The 22,823-nt window shown below is 55.4% G+C and overlaps 1 protein-coding gene across 1 annotated transcript; it reads left to right on the top strand.

Annotated features, from left to right (window-relative positions):
- The first annotated feature begins 4,727 nt into the window (after positions 1 to 4,727).
- Positions 4,728 to 22,818, top strand: SMARCD2 (SWI/SNF related, matrix associated, actin dependent regulator of chromatin, subfamily d, member 2). The gene is made up of 13 exons (XM_054088730.1): positions 4,728 to 4,912; positions 15,263 to 15,447; positions 18,046 to 18,088; positions 18,645 to 18,767; positions 18,877 to 18,996; positions 19,146 to 19,241; positions 20,097 to 20,198; positions 20,417 to 20,578; positions 20,833 to 20,930; positions 21,172 to 21,307; positions 21,419 to 21,541; positions 21,635 to 21,736; positions 21,842 to 22,818. Exons 1-13 carry the CDS (start codon positions 4,736 to 4,738, stop codon positions 21,893 to 21,895), a joined length of 1,521 nt encoding a protein of 506 aa, XP_053944705.1. The 5' UTR covers positions 4,728 to 4,735; the 3' UTR covers positions 21,896 to 22,818.
- Positions 22,819 to 22,823: the final 5 nt, after the last annotated feature.

Genomic DNA, 22,823 nt, shown 5'->3' with positions numbered 1-22,823 from the left:
ACCTGGCCTTGAACCCCTCCAGGGATGGGGCAGCCACCACTGCTCTGGGCAACCTGGGCCAGGGGCTCCTACCCTCATCATGAAGAATTTCCTTCTAACGTCCAGTCTAAATCTTCTCCCTTCCAATTTAAATACATTCCCCCTCATCCCACCACTCCAGACCCTTGGAAAAAGTCCCTCCCCAGCTTTCCTGGAGCCCCTTTCAGCACTGGAAGCTGCTCTAAGGTCTCCCTGGAGCCTTCTCTTCTCCAGGCTGAACAATCCCAACTCTCTCAGCCTGTCCTCATAGCAGAGGTTCTCCAGCCCTCGGATCATCTCTGTGGCCTCCTCTGGACCCGTTCCAACAGTTCCATCTCCTTCTTACGTTGGGGATTCCAGAACTGGACAGAAATGATTTACATTGGTGGGATGAACATCAATGAAGTGCTCCCAGGTTCTCAGAGAGCAGCTGACTCTCCTTTTCTCCTGCTCGACCCCAGCAGGTGATGGGGTTGGTTTTTTTTTGCTTTTCAGGCAGCGAGTGGGTGTTTGATCCAAACACGGACAAACCCACAAGGGATTTGATTGCTCCTCTTGGTCCTGACCGCAGAAATAACGGGTCTGCTCACCCAGGAGGATGCACTGGCTCTACTCTGCTCTTGCTGCCCTCATTTAAGGCCATGCAAAGTACTGGGAAGGTTGCAGCATGGACTTGTACACCTCAAGGTAGGACAGGAGCATCCTCTGGATGTACCTCCTGGCCCCTCCATGCCCAGTGACCCTGCCGAGCCAGGGGGAAGGTGCAGAAGGGATTTTATGGCTCCAGCAGCTCTATCTGAGCTCAGGAACGGTCCAAACACGGTGGTGTTTCAGTGCCCTCTTGTGCCTAAACTCAGAGGGTTTATGGACAGGATGAGCTCAGAGAGATGCTGGTGCAAAGGTGTCCTCAGTGGGTTTGGGAAGAGAGGAGAAGGTTTTCCACAGGGATCAGTGCCCTTAGCGTGAACCTGAGGATGAGGATTTTGGAGCAGCTGTCCTAAGGATCACACAAAAGCAGAGACTTTCTTGCCAAAATGAGGAATGCGTCTGCTCAAGTGAAGGGAGTGATGTCCTCTGAGCTTGGTATCTCCAGGACCAAGATCTACATCACTGGGAGACTTCCACCGGTGGAGCTCTGAGATGTTGAGGGGCACCATGAAGCCAGTGGGTGTACAGCTGGGAGCGGAAAACATTCCTAGTGGTGTCACCCTGCCAGAAAAAGGGAAAAACTGGGGCTGTCCATGCATTCATGGGTTGAAGCTGAAGCTGCCCTGGAAGCAACGGGGTGGTGGTACAGTGGTCTTACATCCAGCACATCTGCAAGATGCAACATGGTCAAAGCAAGAGGCTGTTTGTTGCTGGATAAAGCACCGTAGAGTCATATCTGGTGGTGGGGCAGTCCCATGCATCACAAGAGAGGGCTTAATACATCAAGGTCACTGCTGTGAAATGCCCCTTCCACCCAAGCTTCTGCATCAGCCAACGAACCAAAGCCATCTCCACCCCACTATCTCCAACCACTCATTGCTTTAAGGTTCTCCTGGGCTCTTGGTTGCCACTGCGAAGCAGTTTAACACATGGAGAGCACGTCCACAGCTCGCACCAGACCAACTGCTTCATTCCCCAAGAAATAAAACCTAACAATGATTGAATCTGCAAACCCCAGAGTTTGGTTGGTGGTTCCCCTTGTCCTTCCTGAGGACTTTACTTGGAGATCTCTACAGCTGTCGTAGCCCAGGGACTCTGTTCTTTTCCTTGACATGCTCAAGGCTGCTTGTCAGACAACACTGGCTCCTGATGTCTTCCTCCACCCGCCGTGACTGTCTGTTCAGGAGATTTTTCCATCTCCCAGGAGTGTTCCTGTGACATGCTAAACATCTCCCTTCCATCCCCAAAGCGTGACTCGGCCACCAGCATGGATTTGCAATTTATATGTTAATTGTATCTGCCTCCAGGGACTGCGCTGACCTCCAGAAAGAGAGATTTAATTGAAAAATATGCAAAGGATGCTCCTGAATTTTCAGCCAGAGAGGAAGTTTCGTCTGGTCCATGCAGACAGCTGAGAACAAGCCTTTCCAGAGAGGTGCTGAGACTCACCTACACTAATTAGGCTTCAGCCTGTGCCTCATAATAGAAGAATCATAGAGTCAAGGAATGGTTTGTGTTGGAAGGGGCCTCAAAGCCCATCCGGTTCCACTCCCTTCCATGGGCAGGGACACCTCCCACTGGATCCGGTTGCTCCAAACCTCATCCAACCTGGCCTTGAACCCCTCCAGGGATGGGGCAGCCATGACTTCCCGGGGCAGCCAGGGCCTCCCAACCTTTATCATGAGGAATTTCTTCCCAATATCTAATCTAAATCTTCCCTCTTCCAATTTAAATACATTCCCCCTCATCCCATCACTCCAGACTCTTGGAAAAAGTCCCTTCCCAGCTTTCCTGGAGCCCCTTTCAGCACTGGAAGCTGCTCTAAGGTCTCCCCAGAACCTTCTCCAGGCTGAACAACCCCAACTCTCTCAGCCTGTCCTCACAGCAGAGGTTCTCCAGCCCTCGGATCATCTCCATGGTCTCCTCTGGACCCGTTCCAACAGCTCCATCTCCTTCTTATGTTGGGGATATCCCCAAACCCTGTGGATTTCCATGTGCTCATGGTAGGATGACAGGAACGAAACTGGAGCTGGAAAAGTAATAAAGCCCTAATCCTCACAATCTTTGCCTTCTTTCCCTGAAAGCCCATTTCTTCCGCAAGGACCCTGCGGCATCGGAGCGGGATGCATTGTGCCTAGGACTGCATTGCAGAGCACGGACGCAGGGAAATGAAATTGGGGCCGTGTTGGCATTTCTTCATCTCAAACCTTTTGTTTATCCACCTCATTTCCCCATGTTTGGGTTTAAGAGCATTTCCTACATTCCAGCCAAAGAAATAAAATCAAGAGGTGAAGCTGCTTAATGTTTTCATTGATGACATCGACAGCGACGGTTTGGAAGACCTCATCCTCGAGTGTCCCAAAATCTCATTTCATCTCCATTTCATCCAAACATGGGGAGGGTCCACCAGTCAAACTGGGACTGAGTCAAAAAGCGGGGACGCAGGAGATGCAATTGAACAGGAAAGGTTTCTTCTTTGGTGCTTTGCTCCATCTAGTGCCCAAGGAGAGAGGCTCCAATGGGACACGGGTGGCCAGGATAGTTCAGGAGTATTTTCAGGAGCCGGGCCCTGCAGGCGTCACCTTAGCAATGGACCTTCTGCCCCAGCGCCACCTCAGCAATGCACCTTCTGTACCAACACCACCTCAGCAATGCACCTTCTGCCCCAGAACCACCTTAGCAATGCACCTTCTGCCCCAGCATCACCTCAGCAATGCACCTTCTGTACCAACACCACCTCAGCAATGCACCTTCTGCCCCAGCATCACCTCAGCAATGCACCTTCTGCCCCAGCACCACCTCAGCAATGCACCTTCCGCCCCAGAACCACTTTAGCAATGGACCTTCTGCCCCAGCGCCACCTCAGCAATGCACCTTCTGCCCCAGCACCACCTTAGCAATGCACCTTCTGCCCCAGCACCACCTCAGTAATGCACCTTCTGCCCCAGCACCACCTTAGCAATGGACCTTCTGCCGCAGCATCACCTCAGCAATGCACCTTCTGCCGCAGCATCACCTCAGCAATGCACCTTCTGCCCCAGAACCACCTCAGTAATGGACTTTCTGCCCCAGAACCACTTTAGCAATGGACCTTCTGCCCCAGCCCCACCTCAGCAATGGATCTTCTGCCCCCTCGTGTGTCCCAACCTCAGGAGGAGGGGGGATGAGGCCATTCCCATCCCCACAACTGAGTGACAGCCCATAATGAGCCCAAAGGTACATACGTGTGCACAGGCACCGCCATACACACATACATATGCACACCACTCAGCCACAATCACAGAGATGCACATGCAAACACACGTGTGCAAACACGCCTACACAAATGCACATCTACATACATGCAGGTGAACACGCAAACATATAGGCACTCACGTGCCCATACGCACATATGCACACATACATGTAGACACACACACACATGGGGACACACGTGCACACACATATGGATGCACAAAGACATAAACATGCACAGCCATAAACACGCACATGTGTGCACACACATGCATTCACACGCACTCACACACGTGCACACATACAGACATATAGGCACACACATACACACACATGTGCGCACACACATGTGCACACTGCACGGGCACACATAGATGCACATAGACATAAACATGCACACAAACACGCCCAGGTGCACACACAGGTGCACATACACGCGTGCACACGCACACACACGTGCACACATACACAGGCATGGCTAGCGGAGCCCTGCGGTGGGCGGGGCCTTGCGGTGGGCGGGGCTTTGTAGTGTGCGGGGGTTGTAGTGGGCGTGGGCTGTTGATTGGCGGAATCTGGTGGTGGGCGGGGATTTGCAGTGGGCGTGGCCGTCTAGTGGGCGTCGGCAATTGTTGGCCTTTGCGGTGGGCGTGGCTCGTTGATTGGCGGGTGCAGCTAGTGGGCGTGGTTCGCTGATTGACGGGTGAGGGCGGTGGGAGGGGCTTTGCAGTGGGCGTGGCTCAGTGGTTGGCTCGGCGGGCGGTGGGCGTGTCCCGCGCTGCCCCGGCGCTGCCCGTAAACACGGCGGGCGGTGCCGCCCCCGCCCCGCCCCCCCGCCATGGCCGGCCGCGGCGCCTTCCCGCTCAGCCCGCTGCCGCCCGCCGCCGCCGCCGCCCCTCCGCCGCCGCCGGGGCCCGGGCCCGGGCCCGCCATCATGCGCGGACCCAGCGCTGCTCCCGCCGCCACCGCTGCTGCTCCGGGCTACCGGCCCATGGGCCCGGCCGCGCAGTACCAGGTTGGGGGGGGGGGGGGGGGGGGGGGAGAGCGCGGAGGGTGAGGAGACAGAGTGGGGTGAGGGGATGAGGGGACAGGAGGGGTGTGAGGTGATGGGGGAGTGAAGGGGTTGAGGTATGGGGGTTTAGGGCTTGGGACGGGGGTGGGGGAGGAGGGGAGATGGGGGAGCGATGTGAGGGGATGGGGGTGAGGAGACGGGGCTGTGAGGCGATGGGGGTGTAAAGTGATGGGGAGTGAGGGTTTGGGATGGGTGTGAGAGGAGGGGGAATGGGGGACGGGAGGAGATGAGGAGATGGGGGTCTAAGGTGATGGGGAGCGTGAGGCGATGTGATGGGTGAAGGGGATTGGGGGGGTGTAAGGGGTGGGGGAGTGTGAGGAGATGAGGAGTTAGGGGGTGAGGGGATGGCAGGAGATGAGTGTCTTGGGGTAGTGCGAGATGGTGGGGGGTGAAGGCATTGAGAGACGGGGGATGAGAATTTTGGGATTAGGGGAGTGAGGGGATGGGGGGATTGAGGGGACAGGGGCGTAAGGAGGTGAGGGTCTGGGGTAATGAGAGAGTATGGGGGGTTGAGGGTTGGGGGAGCAACGTCAGGGGAGGGGAGGGGGGTGGTGTGGGAGAAGGTGGAGATGGGGGGTGAGGGGATGGGGGAATGTGAGGAGATGAGGGGATTGAGGAGATGGGAGTTGAGGATTTGTGATGGGGTTGTGAGAGGGGGGCTGGTAGGTGTGAGGAAATGAGGGGATGGGGGTTGTAAGGTGATGGGGGAGCATGAGGGGATCGAGGGACTGGAGGGGTGAGGAGATGAGGGTCTGGGGATATGCAAAAGTAGGGGGGTGAGGGGCTTGAGGGTTGGGGGAGCAATGTAAAGGGAATGGGAGGCTGAGGGGAGGGGGTGGATGGGGGCATGAGGGGATGGGGGGAGCAGTGCGAGAGAAGGAGAGGCTGATGGAGTGAGGGATTGGGGGCTGGGGGGGCAATGGGGGAGCAGTGTGAGAGGAGGGGGGATGGGAGTTGAGAAGACCGGGATTGTGAGGAGATGAGGGGATGGGCAAAGCGATGTGAGGGGAGGGGGAGCTGGAGGGATGAGAGGTTGGGATGAGGGGGGGTGACAGGAGGGGGTAGGGAGGGTTGAGAGGTGGGAGGCAGCAGTGTGGGAGGAGAGAGGGGGCTTGGGGGAGTGGGAAGACAGGGGTGCAAGGAGATGAAGGTCTGGGGTAGTGCAGGAGGATGGAGTGGTCGGTGGATTGAGGGATGGGGGAGCGATTTGAGGGTATGGGGGATGAGGGTACAGTGTGAGGGTCTGGGGGGGTATAAGGGGATGCGGTGCTTTGGGGGTGTGAGCTGGGGTGGGGACACATGCTGCCTCGGGCCCCGCCACCTATCCCAGAGCCACTCGTGGCTGAAGGAGGATGTGGGCCCAGCCGTGGAGGCCTTTGCGGTGGCTCAGTGCCCACCATGGCCAGGGCAGCAGCAGTTGGGCCTCCATCAGCTCCCCGAGTCACTCTGCCATGCTCCTTACCCTGAAGCACCCCCTCTAGCAGTACCCCTGACTCAAATCCTGGCAGCGGGAAAGTTCCAGGAGCACTGCTGAGCTGATTCCTGTACCTGTCATGAGCATCCTGTTACCTAGTGAGACCCTGCCAGGGAGCGGAGCAGGATCCGACCTCACAGCCGTTCTCCATGGCATGGAGCTGCCTTGGAGCCTCGTTCTCTGTGGCAAAGGTGGAGACGAGCGCTTGGTGGGACTGTGAGGTCAGGAAGAAGTTGGAGTGTATTAAGAAGAATGTGGCCAGCAGGGTGAGGGGGATTCTCCTCTGCCCTGCTCTGCCCAAGTGAGGCTCTGTCTGGAGTCCTGTGTCCAATTCTGGGTTCCCCAGCTCAGGAAAGACAGGAAACTACTGGGAAGAGCCCAGTGGAGGCCACGGAGATGATGAAGGGGCTGGAGGATCACTCTTGTGAGGAAAGTTGGGAGAGTCTGTTCAGCCTGGAGAAGAGAAGGCTGAGAGGGGATCTTATCAGCATTTATCAATATTTGATGGACTGGGGACAGGAGGAGGAGGGCAGCTCTGTTCAGTGATGCCCAGTGACAGGACAAGAGGCACTGGGCGCAAACTGGAGTCCAGGAAGTTCCACCTGAACATGAGGGAAAACTTCTTTCCTTTGTGGGCATTGGAGCCCTGGAAATGGTTTCCCTGGGAGGGTGTGGAGTCTCCTCTGGAGATATTCCCCCCAGCTGGAGGTGACCCTGCTTTAGCAGGGGGTTAGATTGGAGGAGCTCAAGAGGACCCTTCCAAATCCCACCATTCTGGGGTTCTGAGTAGATGGTTAGGTGGTGGACAAGTAGAGCAGTTGCTTATGGATACCAGGGCAAAGTAACTCTGAACAGAGAGCAGCCTCAAAAGAGCAAAAGATATCACTCTCTTTCCAGCCTGAACTTCTCTTAAATGAGGTATGTTCTGATCCCCCTTGTGCATAGCTTATCGGTTTGCTTTTAGAGGCAGGGCAGCTATTTGTTGTTCAGTTTGGTTTCTGGTGTAAATCACAGTCTTCCAGGCGGGCTTGAAGTGGAGGAGCCCAATTGTGCAACACATTCCCATTCACCCTAGATTGCTTAGTCCAGAGCTGCCACCTTATTAAAACTTGAGAAATAGATCAAGGCCAGGGAATTGCCAGCTTGTTGGCCTCATTAATACAAGATAAGGAAGCAATTTTCTCCTGTAGCCTTAAAACCACCAAAAAGCCAGGCACTGAAAACTGAGGTGGTGCAGCCAAGCCTGGTTTGAGCGTGAATTAATGGTAACTAGACTCGGAGGTGTTTCAAGCCAGGTGGGCGTTCAATTGTTTGCCCTTGCCTTCCGTGTAGCAGGTTGCAAAATCCATCCGGGAAGCCTGATGGGAGCAGCCAGGAGTCACTGTGGGTAAACAGGCTAACGTATACTTGCTCTTTTCCCCCTGTTGCTGGCCGTGATGGTCGCAGGTGCTGGAGGTGTCTACGTCACTGCGGGATTTGATCAGCAGCTCCGATCAAGCCCTGGGGCTGGCAGCTCACTGGCAGGGCTGCCTGTGTGTGGGAGGGGAGAGCGGGTATGATCCAGAGGGTCTACCCTTTGTTTTGCAATTTCCAGGCGGGGGAAAGCAGCCCCTCCCCTCCTGTGGCCATCCCTGAGGACTCCTCTGTTCCCTTGTGCCCTGGATTAATGAGGAACTTAATTATTTGGGCAGTAGGAGACACAACAGGCTTCATCCATGCCAGTGAGTGCTTAGGGGCTCTTTAATCACCAGATTATTAAACATATGCTCATTCTTTTGACATCCTTGCGTGCTTGGTGGTTGTTTACAGGCAGCTCAAGCAGGGAATTCAAGAAGATTACTCCCTTTGAGTCCCATTTGGGACCTTTTGGGCAGCTGATGTTTTCAGAGCAGTCAGGCACTGGAGCAGGGAAGGAGAGTTATTTCCAGGAGGAAGAGAACTGGCTGAACTTTGGGCTGCTCAGCTGCGGGTCTTCCTGCAGAGCCCTCATCCGTGTAACCCAGGTTGTGCCAGAGCTGTAAATTCAGCAAAAAAAGGAGTGTTTCTTGCTTATTCGGTGCTAGGTTTGGGCTCAGGAGAGGCTTTTCCTGAGCTATCAGATCAGTGCTGTTGGCAGGGAGCTTGGCTTTGTGTGGTGGAGAGGGGACTGTGCAGAACAGTCCTCAAAGTTACCCTGTGCTGATGCTTTGCTGGTGCAGAGAGGTGGCAAAAAGCAGCATTTGTTAGGTGGCCCATTTAAAGGGTTTCACTGGCACTTGCTGGCAAGAGAGAACCCAGTTTCTGTGGGGCAGGAGAGCCACTGCACTCCAAGCAGCTCCTAACCCTGAAAGCAGCTCAGTAATCCTGTCCCGAGGCTGGTGGCAGTGTGAAGGAAAGCAGAGCTGTGCTTCGTGGAGAAACCTGTGCAGGCAGCCAGGACGGAATAGTCAGAGAAGTGTGGGTTGCTGGGATGGAGCCAAGCGAAAGATGGCGTGGCCTGGACATGTCAGAGAGGGTGTAGTGCAGCATGAGAGAGATCTACTCAATCTACTTGGGAGCAGAGGAAAATGATATTCCTGCTCATTGAGTGATTGAGACTGGCTCAAAGAGGGCCTGAAGGGAACGGCAGGGCTGGAGCTGCACCAGAAAGCTGTGATGCTTCTTGGGTCTGAGTGACCCCACCCTTCCCAAGGGAGATGGTTTCCAAGGCAGGTTTCATCACAGACTGAGCCTCAAATTAAAGTTAGCTAGTTGATACAAAGCAGATGAACGCTGTCCTCTTGGAGTGAGGCAGCAACAGAGATCACAACACCCTTTCTCTTGGGCAAATGAAGTTCTAGGTGGACAACATCTCCAGAACTTGCCGTTGAAGGCCCTTTTACTCCATCTTCCTCTGCAGGACCTCCTCAGTAGCTCTTGGAGCCATTCCCTGGGCAGTTTAGCACTGCAGCAGCACCAAAGGCAGCAATTTATACCTGGCACCTCTCTCCGCAATTCCTGCGTGTGCCTCCATGCTGCATTAGAGGCTACCAGAATTTTTCTTACAAGTGAAAACTCAACGCTTTTGTTCCCTGTTCTTGCTTGCATTAAGACCCGTGTTGTGATTTGAATCCCCATGACCTTTACTTTCTCTGACCTTTAACATCCACAGCTTCAGATGGGCAGGTTTGTCTGGATCCAAACATCTCTGCTGTTGCTTGAAACATTGTCAGCATGTCCTAAATCTGCTTGGTGTCGTTGCCTGTTGCTTTGCCCTTCTCCATTTAATTTACTACTTCCTCATCTATGGTTTTTAGCTGAGAGGTGATCTGACTCGTGGAGCTCCTCCTGTATCCAAATTCAGCACATCTTCCAAGTGTGACGAGCTGCACTGGGGCAGTTTAGGGGCTTGCATGAAGCACCCAAAGGCCTGTCGATAATGCTATCACCTCCTGATGGAATCTCCACTACCACAAGCCCAGGCTCTTCTTGGCCCTCTCCTAAAAGGGATTTGCTCACAAATAAGAACAAACAAAGGGTGGGAAAGCACTGTTTTGGAGTGTGCTGTGGATGGCTCGGGTGGTACTGATCAATGTGAAGCCCCAGTTTGAGCAGTGTCAGGCAGCTGAGCTGTCCTTGAGACCAGACTGGCATGGAGCTCAAATCCCATTTGAACAAGGTTTGCTTTTGCATCTGTCCTAATAGCAAGGACTGCTGTCTGGGCATGAGAGGAGGAGCTTGAGGAAGAGCCATGATTGCCTGGAGTCTGTCCAGGGCTCTGTTCCCAAAGCCCCAGGCGAGGATGCATGTGGGTTCTCACTCCCTGATTGTTAGGATATACAAAGTTGGATCGCACCTTTCCAAATGGAGCTCCCCTCATTGGGAGCTGCAGGAAAAGAGCTGCAGTCTTGGAAGGATAATGAAGAGGCTCTCTAGCCATTTTCTGAATTGATGATTTTCTTCCACCTCTCTCCAGCCCAGCATCTTGCAGATACATCCTGCAATTTATTGCTCCCTCTGTTTCTCCTTTCTGCCACCAGCCTCCCAATTTCTGATGTGCCCTTCCTCAAGAAGGGGCCTTTGGCAGGCAGGGAGGATCCTGTTGTGCCAACAAACATCCATCGGGAAGCCTTCCAGCCTCTCGTTGGATCCAACTGAAGCTGACTCTCAACAGAGCTCCCCAAACGCCAGCGGCCTGTGCGTTGACCTGGGATGAACCGCTAAACCGCAGCCAGCCCCATTCGTTCCTTCAGCTTGGCAGGGAACAGAAACAAGCTGTTTTCTGTCCCATTTCCAAACGGCTCCGCTTGCTCTCCATGGGGAAGGCTGGATGTGATCCAGCTCACTCCATGGAGCTGGGCTTGTGAGGTTTGCCCTTTGCCCACCCCACTGGCAGGGACGGTGGGGCAGGGATGGAAGACAAGGCAGTACCTGGAGGGGAGGGGACAGCCGCACTGCCCTGGGTGAAGAGTGGTGGAGAGAGAGACAAGGGGTGTTGTTATCCAGGAAGGAGCTGAGGAAAATCTCCTTGGCTTGAGCTGGTGTAATAAAATTTCCTGAACTTAAGCCCACTTGTATCCTGCTAATTTCCAGGGCTTCCACAGGGAGCTCTAATAGAGGCTAACTTCACCCCGCTGGGGCTATAATAAAGGCTGGTTTCACCCCACCAGGGCTGTGATGCTGCTTTCTGGCTTAGCCAAAGCTAAGCTTGGCTGCACCATGCTTGAGTGAGTTCAGGAGCCCTGCAGCCTTTGAGGAGCGAAGGCTGAAGGGGCAGGGATGCAGGCGCTGGTTGAACACAAGGCAGAAGCTGGCCCTGCTTTGCCAAGAGGCTTCTCTGTTAGCAGTTTGCCAATCTTGACGGTAAACTGAGGGGGGAAACAACATCTGCGTGGAGGATTGTGCCTTCCCTTTTTTGCTTGTCCAAGTGATGAAGTGCAGGTCCCTGGTGGGGCAGAGCTCACTCCCCCAGCTGCTTAACGAATCACAGATGTTTGTGGAGGTGACAGTAGAGTCTTCAGCATGGGAGATCCTTGCACTGAATCTCTCCCTGCTGAGGGAGGTGTCTTCTCTTCCTGTCTCTGAGCACTCTCTGGCCTCCGTAGGGCAGATGGACATACAGGAGACCTTGCATGAGACTCAGCCAGCCTCCAAGCCTCTCACTTTAGGGACAGATCAGAAATGTGACACAAGGAGTGGCAGAGGGAGGTAGGAGAGACATTGGGGTGTGGTGGTGGTGAGAGCTGCCCTGACCAAAGGACAGGAGCTGGTGGTGGCCACATCTCACCTCTTAGTCCAAGCAAGCTGCTGATAGCATTCCCCCATCCATGTGCTTTGGGAAGGCGTTGTGTCATTGAATGTTGTCACTTCAGGAATCTGCCTGTCCTCAGACTGACTGCTGTCTCCCTGCCTGGGCTTCAGAAACACCCTGGAACAAGACTGTCCTCAAAAAGCAGTTCGACTTCCCTGTGCTTTTGAATGCTCTAGGGAGCTGCAGGTGACTGCAGACAGCCTTGCCACTACGTAGCTTTTCTTTGGGCTCCCAAATCTCTGATGAAAAGTTTCCCAGCCTCTTCTCATGGCTTCTCTGTTCTTCAGAAGCCCTCACAGATGAGTCTGCATGGTTATGGAAGCATGGTCCTCCTGTAGCCACCCTGCACTGACAAACACTATTTACCCACTTCCATTGTCTTAAAGGTGTGGATCTCAGTGCTGCCTCTCCTCCCAGCCCTGCCACAGAGGATTTCTTGATAAACCCAGAGAAACTGGGTTCTTGCTTTGTGATTTTTGGCAAAGGAGAAGGTGCTGCTGGCCGACTTTGGCTCTTGGCAATGTTGGTGCAGTCCCGCTTGTCACGAGTTGTTGCGCAAATGTGGATGATCAAAAGGGAGAAACATCTGGGGGCTGTTAGGAGGAAGAAACAAGCTCCTGCTTTGTAGCAAGGGCAAGTTAGCGAGCCCAGACTCTGGAGGTGCTGCTTCAAAAGAAGGCTGAGCAGAGATGGAGAGAGTATTTGATGTGCCTGGGGGTAGGGAGGCTCTACAAAGGGATCTGGACAGGCTGGATCGATGGGCTGAGACCAGTGGGATGAGGTTCAACCAGGCCAAATGCCAAGTCCTGCAGTGGGACATAACAACGCCGTGCAGTGCTCCAGGCTTGGGGAAGAGTGGCTGGAAAGCTGCTCAGTGGAACAGGACCTGGGAGTGTTGGTTGACAGTGGCTGAATATGAGCCAGCAGTGCTCCAGGTGGCCAAGAAAGCCAGCAGCATCCTGGCTTGGATCAGCCATGGCGTGGCCGGCAGGAGCAGGAAAGGGATTATGCCCTTATTTATACTCACCATTGGTGAGGGTGCATCTTGAATCCTGGGCTCAGTTTTGGGCCCCTCGCTACAAGAAGGATGTTGAGGAGCTGGACCACATCCAGAGAACGGAATAGAGCTGGGGAAGGGGCTGGAGGACAAGGGTTATGAGAGGAGACTGAAGGATCTGGGGCTGGTAGTCTGGAGAAAAGGAGGCTGAGGGGAGACCTCATAGCTCTCTACAGTTGCCTGAAAGGAGGTTGTGGTGACAAGTTACACCAAGGCATCTCTAGATTGGGTATCAGGAAGAAATGCCTTCACTGAAAGGGGTCTCGGGCACTGGCAGAGGCTGCCCAGGGAGGTGGTGGAGTCCCCATCTCTGGGGGTGTTTAAAAGATGGGCACATGAGGTGCTCAGGGATGGTTTAGTAGTGGACAGGTATGGTTGGACTCAGTGATCTCAAAGGTCTTTTCCAACCAAGCGATTCCATTATTCTAGTTGGTTGTGTAACAGGCTCAGCCCGCACTTTGCATGCATGTGTTTGAATTTCCACGTGCGACACTAAGCCTGTGCCCTGCTGCTGCTTGACTTCCCAGCTGCAGTCCACTTCTCAGTGCAGAAGCTGCTATATTTTTGATATCTCCTGCTTGCAGAGATGTCTGTGGCCTTGGGCTCTTGGTTTTGCCTTCCGCTGCTGTTTGGGGAGGAGGTGAATGGCTTTGGGCTCCAGCTGCTGTCAAACCAACCTCCCTGCTGCAGCTCGGAGCCTGCCTGTAGAAGCTGCAGAGGACAGGCAGGCTGCTGGCAGTGGTCTTGTGCTCCCAGCCCTCCTGTGTTCAGGCTTTGCACTGAAATTAATGCCTGTATGCAGATAAGCTCGTCAGCTCATAGTGTTGCCTTGCCAGGCTCCTTTGGGATAATGAGGAGCTTCATTAACTCTTCCACAGTGCAGCCGTGCATCCTGGCTCCATTCTCAGGGCATCAGGAAAGGAGCTGTGGGGGATGGATGTCCTGGCACGTTCAGAAGCCTGCGGCAGGGGAGAAATGTTGCTCTGCTGGCTTGGTGGCTCTCCCAGCCTCGCATCTTGGCAGCAGGGAGCTTGAGGATCAAAGGATCCTGGAAGGCTGTTGGCTCAGAGCGCCGGTGAAGCAGGCTGGAGCACGCAGGGGCAGCCGGTGGGTCACGGGGTGCTGTGACCAATGATTGGGGACCTCGTGGGGAGTAGACCCTTGGCAGCTGTGAGCTGGCTGTGAGGTGCTGGCTTGCGAAACTGCTCTGCTGCAGGGAATGCGGAAGGGCTGTGAATGCTGCCCTGGGTCAGACCCCTTGCAGGAGTAGTTAGGGGTTGTGTCATGGCTCGTAAATGCCCTTACTGGATCCCTGGAGGGGGAAGGATGGTGGTGGGAGCTGGGGTGCTGGCAGCAGTAAGCTCTTGCCTCCATCCCTCAGCTTCCTTCCTGCCTGCCAGCCTCGTGACCGGTGTCATTAGGAAGTGGGATGGCCCTGCTCCCCTCCCAGGCGTTTCATCTTGCCAGCGCTGCTGCTTTCCAAAGAGGAACCCGTGGCACAACCTGTGCTGCAGCCCCTGAAATCCCTGAGGCATTGGCTTTGCCCACAACAGCCCTTGTGACGGGATCCTGTGACACTGCAGGTCCAATGTCTCCTGCTGCACACCAGAAGCGTGCCAAGTCTGGCTTGGATCAGAAATGGTATGGCCAGCAGGAGCAGGGAAGGCATTGTGTCCCTGTATTCGGTGCTGATGAGGCTCCATCTCAAATCCTGGGTTCAGTTTTGAGCCCCTCCATACAAGAAAGACATTGAGGGGCTGGAGCGTGTCCAGAGAAGGGAATGAAGCCAGGGGTTCTGGGAGTGACTGAGGGAACTGGGGCCGTTTAACCTGAAAAAGAGGAGGCTGAGGGGAGACGTTATCGCTCTCTATAGCTCCCAGAAAGGAGGTTGTGGTGAAGTGGGTATTGCTCTCTTCTGCGAAGTAACAAGGGGTAGGATGAGTGGAAATGGGCTCAAGTTGCACCAGGGGAGGTTTAGATTGGATATTAGGGAAAATTTCTTTATTGACAGAGTGTTGAAGTCCTGGCAGAGGCTGCCCAGGGCAGTGGGGGAGTCACCATCCCTGGAGGGTTTGAAAAACCGTGTAGATGTGGGGTGCTTCAGGACGTGGTTTGGTAGGGATGGTGTTGTTGGACTGACAGTTGGACTGGGTGAGCTGAGAGGTCTTTTCCAAACTTTATGATTCTGTGGTGGCTCAGGGCCATGCATAGCTTCGGCTCCGTGCCGGCTGGCAGTCTGAGCTTCCCCTGTAGTCAGTAGCTTCTGCTCATCCTGGTCCTGATTTCCCGTTACTCTTCTTGCAGCAAACAAGGCTGCAGCTCTTGATGTCCTCCTCTCCTCCCCGCTCTGCCCCTTGCCTCTGAGCAGGGTACAGCCTTGAAAATCTCACCCAAGGAAGAAGCAAGAGGGCAGACAGCATCCACTGGTCCCCAGCAAAGGTCAAGCCACTCCACAGGGCTGTATTTAATGCACTCTCTTCTCTTCCCCACTAGCGCCCTGGGATGCCACCCGGCAGCCGGATGCCCATGGCAGGGCTTCAGGTGGGACCACCAGGAGCACCCCCATACGGAGCAGCCTCCCCGATGAGACCCGGCCTGCCACAAGCAATGATGGATCCCTTCAGGAAGCGCCTGCTGACCCCCCAGGCACAGCCGCCGCTGGCCACCCCAAGGAGAGGGTAAGGGGCCAGCACCATCCTTCACCAGGATGGACACCCGGAGCAGGCTGGAGTGAGGTGGTTTGACCCACTGAGTCCCAGTTCTGCTTGAAACTTGCAGCTCCCTGCCCTGCTGCAGAGGGATGAGCTGCCCGCTGTGGGCCAGGAGCAGGCACACTTGACTGCTGGCACCACCGGCAGTGGGAAACCTGCCAGGGCGCAGTGCTGGGATGTTTTACCATGATGGGGGCATAGATCAGTAGGCTCACAGCCTCTCTGTGCTCTGATGTCCAACACCAGGAACTGAAAAGCTTCACTCTGTGTGTTTGTGCTTGCCAGAGGCCTCAGGATCTTTCCCCTTCTTGCAGGGGTTTGTGCTGGCTCTGGCAGGCACAGACGGGTGGAAATAGGGGATGGGGTTGGCTGGTGGCAGAGCTGTTTCCCAGAGCTCTGTTCTGGGTAGGACTGTTCATTGGGGCTGGTCTCAGCGAGCCGCAAGGCTCTGCCAGCAGCTTCTTGCTTGTTTACAGTACCAAGCCCTTTGCTCCAATTCTGTTTTCCACAAAGGTTTCTTGATTACTGGAGGCTGTTTCTTAGGGCAAAATCCCTTGGTTCTAATGGATACTCGGGTCTCATTCCCTGCCCTGGCTGTGCAGCACGCCTGGCAGCCGATGGCTCGGTTGGCTCTGTAGGGAGTCACAGGCTCTGCAGAGCGGCTGTGCATCCCTTTGGTGCTTCAGAGCAGGCTGGGGATTAAGGACAAGGGGCAGCTTGCAAGGACGTCAGCGGCCAGACAAGGCTGTGGCTCCATTCTCTGCTCACGTGGGATCAGCTGCGCTCAGCTGGATGAGCATCCTCACTCCCCACCAGCTGCGGATCAGGGGATCAGGACCTGCCAGCTGCCGCTGGGGAGGGCAAACCCTGCAGGGCAGGAAGCATTTAATGCGGCGAGAATAGCTCAGAGAAGCGCTTTGACCCTGCTCTTAACTAGGGCTGCCCTCCCAACGTGCCCTCCTGCGGGAGCAGCCACAGGGCAGCCAGCGCACCTTGGACGCCTCGTGACGGCAGCACAAACACCCACATTTGCTGCCCTGCTGCTTCACTTGCTGCCAAGGGAAAGGGACTAGGGCCCAGTTTTGGGCCCCTCAGGACAAGAAGGATATTGAGGGGCTGGAGTGTGTCCAGAAAAGGGGAACAGAGCTGGGGAAGGGTTTAGAGCAAAAACCTTATGAGGAGAGACTGAGGGAGCTGGGGTTGTGTAGTCTGGAGAAAAGGAGATTGAGGGGAGACCTCATCGCTCTGACAACTCTATGAAAAGAGGTTGTAGCAAGATGGGTGTTGGTCTCTTCTCGCTGGTAGCCAGTGACAAGACAAGGGGAAATGGCCTCCAGATGTACAAGAGATATAGGTTGGGTATTAGGAGGAATTTATTTACTGAAAGGGTTCTCGGGCACTGGCAGAGGCTGCCCAGGGAGGTGGTCGAGTCACCATCCCTGAAGGGGTTTAAAACACGAGAAGATGTTGCACCTGGGGACACGGTCTGGTGGTGAGTTTAGCAGGACTGGATTGATGGTTGGACTCGGTGATCTTAAAGGTCTTTTCCAACCAAAACCAGTCTGTGATTCTATGACTTCCCTTTTCTGCTGGACTCTGCCCCATCTCTTATCCATGTGCTGCAGAATGGGAAGAGAGCACTCCCTGTGTGTCCAGGCATTGAGTGTGGATTTAACAGGGATCAGGGTGGGCTGGGGCTCATGGGGCCAGGAGCTTGTGGCGTGTGGGAGGGGAGGAGAGCCCATGGCCCCGTGGGCTCACAGAGTGCTGCAAAGCTGGGGAAAGTAAAACCAGCTCTGAGCGATGCTGCAGCCACACTGGAACTCTGGAGACTGGGCTCCTTCCCCTGCCCACAATGATTTCAGCCCCATCATGGCGAGGCTGATTGGCTTTAAGCTGTTCCAAAGTGAATTCCTGGAATGGGGCTTTGGTTTGTAGCTTTGGGAGAAAGTGACAGCCTCTTCCAGTGAGGAAACTTGGCAACTCCTGCCCTGCAGGGAGTGTGCCTGCAGCCACAGCTTTGCCTTTTGCCACCTTTTCTGTGCTCCTGCCCTGCAAGCAGCAGCAGAGCAAGCTGAAACCAGGGCCTGGATTTCCTTCCCTTGTGATAAGCCCCAACACTTTCCCCTTGGAGTCATCTTGGCTTGTCTAAGTTATAATTCCTTACTCGTTTGCTTTCCAGCACTAATCCAAGGCCTTGTGCTTTAGATGCTCTTACAGCACCTTTCTTTGTTGCCCTCCTGCAAGTCCAAGGTTGCTGTCACAACAAGCAGCCCCAAAAAGGAACCTGCTCATGGCAGGAGGAGCCCAGACCCGGGGCTCAGACTGTGCCATCCACATGGCTCACAGTTCCCTCCTGGAGCCTGGCCCTGGTTGTGTCCTGCATGGGGCCAAAAGAGCCACTGGGCTCCTGGCATACAAGCAGCTTGGTGTTGTTCCCTGAGCCCCACTGCTGCCCGAGCACAGGATGTGCAGCACCTTCCTATCAGGCAGCCACCATGGGGTCATGCAAGAGCTTACAGTGTAACATTGTGGGGTTTTTTGCCTGTTTCTGTGCTTTTTTAGGGTAAAAAGGAGGAAGATGGCTGACAAGGTCCTGCCACAAAGGGTGAGTGCTGCCTTGGCATGTGGGGAAGGAGCTGCGCTGCTGGAGGGCTGTGTTGCATCCCTGAGCCCTTCCCAGGGCAGCCAGGGTGATGAGGTCCCCATGGGGAGGAGGATCTCTCTGAGCTGCTTCCTTCCCATCAAGGAGTTCTGCTCGGTTCCAAACTGACCTAGAAGGTTTCTGGGTGGCAGGAGAGGCTTGAGGTGTACACAGGTTGGACAACCAGGACTTGGAGCAAGCAAGGGGCAGTGGTGGCTTGGGGTGGAGGCTCCAGGAGCCTCTTCTGGGGGTCCCTCTTGACAGTGTGTTACCTGTGACACTGAGCAGGTTGCTGGGCAGTGACGGGCTCCAAAGTGAGGTCTGCAGCGCAGCTCTGGGATCTGGGGAGGGCTCTGTGGGGCTGTAGGCTTCATTTAAAATGAGACTCTGGAGGTGTTCAAGGCCAGGTTGGATGGGGCTTGGAGCCACTTGATCCAGTGGGAGGTGTCCCAGGGCGGGTAAAACTGGATGGGCTTTGATGTCCCTTCTAACCCAAACCATTCTGTGATTCATTTGACAGATCCGGGAGCTGGTCCCAGAATCCCAGGCCTATATGGACCTCCTTGCCTTTGAGCGCAAGCTGGACCAAACCATCGCTCGGAAGAGGATGGAGATTCAGGAGGCCATTAAGAAACCACTGACGGTGCGTGGTAGCCCTGGCCAGCCATGAGGGCGAGCAGCAAGGCGAGGTCGGCGCTGCCAACCACCCCTCTCACTCCAAGCATCCCCCTCTCCATTTTCCTATTTCACAGCAAAAGCGGAAGCTGAGGATTTACATCTCCAACACTTTCACCCCAGCCAAGGAAGAAGGGGAGGGTGGAGAGCGCGTGGCCTCCTGGGAGCTACGTGTGGAGGGCAAACTGCTGGAGGACGTAAGGAGATGGGCAGGGATAAACCGGTTGTGGGAGGAGAACTGGTGCTCTGTGCTAAGCTTGGTGGGGGTGGATACAGCCCTCTGGGTGCTGGGGGTGCATGTGGGCTTGGGCTGCCATGGCTAAGTCTCTCCTGCTCTGTTTCGCAGCCAAGCAAGCAGAAGAGGAAGTTCTCCTCCTTCTTCAAGAGCCTCGTCATCGAGCTGGACAAAGAGCTGTATGGACCAGACAACCATCTGGTGGAGGTGAGACGGGAGCTCCCTGGCTGCGCTGCAGGGCTGGCGCTGCACCCCAGGCAGGATCGAGAGAGCTGTTATTCCAGCAAGCAATGGGAGCTGGTCCTGCCAGCACTCAGCACCACAGCCCAGCGCCTGTCCCACTGCAAGAGCAGCCTGAGCAAAGTGCTTTTGGGTGCTAGGGAGCGGTGCTGAGCTCTGATGCACATTCCCTGCACTGACTGAGGCAGGATTGATCCCACAGGATCATAGAATGGAAGGGACCTCAAAGCCCATCCAGTTCCACCCCCTGCCATTGGCAGGGACACCTCCCACTGGATCCAGTTGCTCCAAGCCCCATCCAACCTGGCCTTGAACCCCTCCAGGGATGGGGCAGCCACCACTGCTCTGGGCAACCTGGGCCAGGGCCTCACCACCCTCACAGCAAAATATTTCTCTACAACATTTCATCTCAATCTCTCCTCTTTCAGCTTCAAACCGTTCCACTCATCCTATCCCTGATCCAGAGCCCCTCCCCAGCTCTCTTGGAGCCCTTTTCAGTCCTGGAAGCTGCTCTAAGGTCTCCAGGAGCCATTTGACCCTTTCACATCAAGTGCTGAGTGCTGGAACTGCTCCAGCCCCTCTGAACTCCCCTCTGACTCTGGGCTGGAGCACATTGAGCTGTGTCTGTTGGACTGTGTGGGCTCTCAGCCGAAGCCCACTGGGGTCAGACACCCAAGAACTGCTGGGGTGGCATCCAGGCTGGCTGCCTCTGCTGGACCCCAAACACCAGCTCCCTCTGCTTCTGGCTGTGGACACAAAGCCCATTAGCAGTGGGCTTGATGTGGTCCTGGACTTGACCTGTGTTCGTTTGCTGTCTCGTAGTGGCACCGACTGCCCACAACCCAGGAGACCGACGGCTTCCAAGTGAAGCGTCCCGGTGATGTCAATGTGAAATGCACTCTGCTGCTCATGCTGGATCACCAGGTAGGGGCCACAGGGCCACACAGGAGCATGGCTCATCCATGCAGGGAGGTCTGGTGGGCGCAGATGTGCCTGGGCTGGGGCAGAGCCTTCATCTGAGGCCACTGTGAGGCTGGGGGGGGTTGGAAAAAGGAGCACAGAGAACCTCAGGCCTCTGCAGTGACAGAGGGCAGCATGTCCTTCCAAGTGCCAGATCGCCTTCCTCCTGTGTGTCCCTGCAGCCGCCGCAGTACAAACTGGACCCTCGCCTGGCTCGCCTGCTCGGGGTGCACACGCAGACCCGTGCCAGCATCATGCAGGCACTTTGGCTCTACATCAAACACAACAAGCTGCAGGACAGTCATGAGAAGGAGTACATCAACTGCAACCGCTACTTCCGCCAGGTTAGCCCTTGCCCCGCAGCTCCAGCACGGTTTTCTGGCAGAAGAGCACCCTCCTGTCCCCAGTAAGGCCAGAAAATCATCTTTCCTGGCTCAAAACAGCCTTCCTAAGGCTCAATTTATGCCCCTTCTCCATGCTCTGGCTTGCATCTATCGTGCACAAACCAGGGCTGGGCGGTTCCCCTCCTCCTGCTGTGCCCTTTCAGGTGGAAGGAGGCACCACCACCAACAGTGACTGCTCTGTTTTGCCCCCCTAGATCTTTAATTGCGTCCGCATGCGCTTCTCAGAGATCCCCATGAAGCTGGCAGGGCTCCTGCAGCACCCGGATCCCATCATCATCAACCACACCATCAGGTAAGGCTGGAGGGGCCGAGACCTCCCCAGCGGTGGGAGGGCAGCAAGGTGAGGTCTCTTAAGGTCTCCTGGCCAATGTAGCAGGGAGCAGAAGACACGTGGGAGGGGAAGAATCACCCAAAGGGATCTGGGGGCTCCTTGGGGTGCTCAGGGGGCACTGGTGTTGCTGTCGGGGAGTCAATCCGCCCCCACGGCAAGGTGGAGGCTGAGGAAGCCTCCCCACCACCCCCTTTCCTCCCAGCGTGGACCCCAACGACCAGAAGAAGACAGCTTGCTACGACATCGATGTGGAGGTAGATGATCCCCTGAAAGCTCAGATGAGCAACTTTCTGGCTTCCACCACCAACCAGCAAGAGATCGCTTCCCTGGATGCCAAGGTGGGGGACCCAGTGGGACTGGCCCTCCAAGGCTGTGCCACCACAGCAGGAGGAGCTTGGTGACCCTTTCTGGGTGGGAAACAGCCACCTCAGCCCTGGTCACCTCCCTAGATTCACGAGACCATCGAGTCCATCAACCAGCTGAAGACGCAACGCGATTTCATGCTCAGCTTCAGCAACAACCCACAGGATTTCATCCAGGAGTGGATCAAATCCCAGAGGAGGGACCTAAAGGTTTGAAACCTGTGGCTGAAGAGGCCGAGGGGCTGGTGGGGAGAGGTCTGGGGCTGCTGTTCACCCCGTGTTGTTCCCCTCAACCCTACTCAGATCATAACAGACGTGATTGGGAACCCCGAGGAGGAGCGGCGAGCTGAGTTCTACCAGCAGCCCTGGGCGCAGGAGGCTGTGGGCAGGCACATCTTCGCCAAGGTAGGCTCGGTGCCGCGCCAGACTGGGCGCTGCAGTGCGTTGGGATGGCTGAGGGGTCCCAGGGCAGCCCCTCTCTCCCTGTCTGACTGTGTTTGACTCCTCCAGGTCCAGCAGCGTCGGCAGGAACTGGAACAAGTGCTCGGAATCCGCCTCACTTAAGGGGCTGGCGGTGGGGGCTCGGGGAGCTGCTTTTCCTCTCGCAGCTGCCTGAGCCCAATGGTACTTCTTACTGGAATCGATTACAGCACTTGCACAAACCCCACGTGCCTGGAGGGATTCGGAGCCACTCGCACCCCTGGGCTCCCCACAGGGACGAGCGCAGCGGAGGGTCCCCCGCTTCCCCCCAAAATCCCGCTGTTGCTGCATTTAATGCCTCCTGCTTTTTGCTGTTCGCCTCCTCGTCCCCGTTAGCACCGAGCGAGCTCCCCTTCTCCAGCCAAAACCCCTCCTGGAATGGAGAAACCCTCGCCCTCAAGCCCAGGGCCCCTCTTCAACCAAAGTTCAGTCATTCCAAACGCCAGCCGCCCCCTCCGCTGGTGCTGACGTTTTGCACTATTTTTGTGAACAGGTTTTATAAGAAAATAAGTGTTTTTTGTACAGTGGGTTTGTATTTCATTAATATATTAGTTCCTCGGCCTGCGCTCATCGCCTCGATCTATGCAGTAGTTCATGCTGTTCTCAGAGGGCCCCAGCTCGGCCCGAGCTGTTCTTTTTTTTCCTGTATGTAACCGAGTTTTTTAGCACTCACTTTTTGACAATCAGTTAATGACTCTGTTTTATATAATTAGCAACTCCTGGGAGCGAGAGGCCGGCTCAGGGGGGAAAACTCTGCCCCAGGAGCCTGCGGGCAGCAGGGGCACTGGGAGAACTGGAGCTACAAGCTAGGGGACATTGCCACCACCTGCCAAGTGCCTTAACCCCGCTGCTCCCAGGGGAGGGGGCGTTTACATATGCCAGGGTGTGCTCAGGGGTGCCTGCTCTGCCTCTTGTGTAACCATTTTTTTGTCTATTTTGGGTATTTTCTAATAAAACCAGTTAGCAGCAGCTCTGTGTGTGTGTGCTGGGATCCCACAGCCCCCCCTTCTCC

This window comes from Cuculus canorus, chromosome 25 (genome assembly GCF_017976375.1).
Source record: "Cuculus canorus isolate bCucCan1 chromosome 25, bCucCan1.pri, whole genome shotgun sequence".
NCBI lineage: Eukaryota > Metazoa > Chordata > Aves > Cuculiformes > Cuculidae > Cuculus > Cuculus canorus.
The sequence above is the reverse complement of the archived record's forward strand: the minus strand, read 5'-3'. Positions and strand labels throughout refer to the sequence as shown.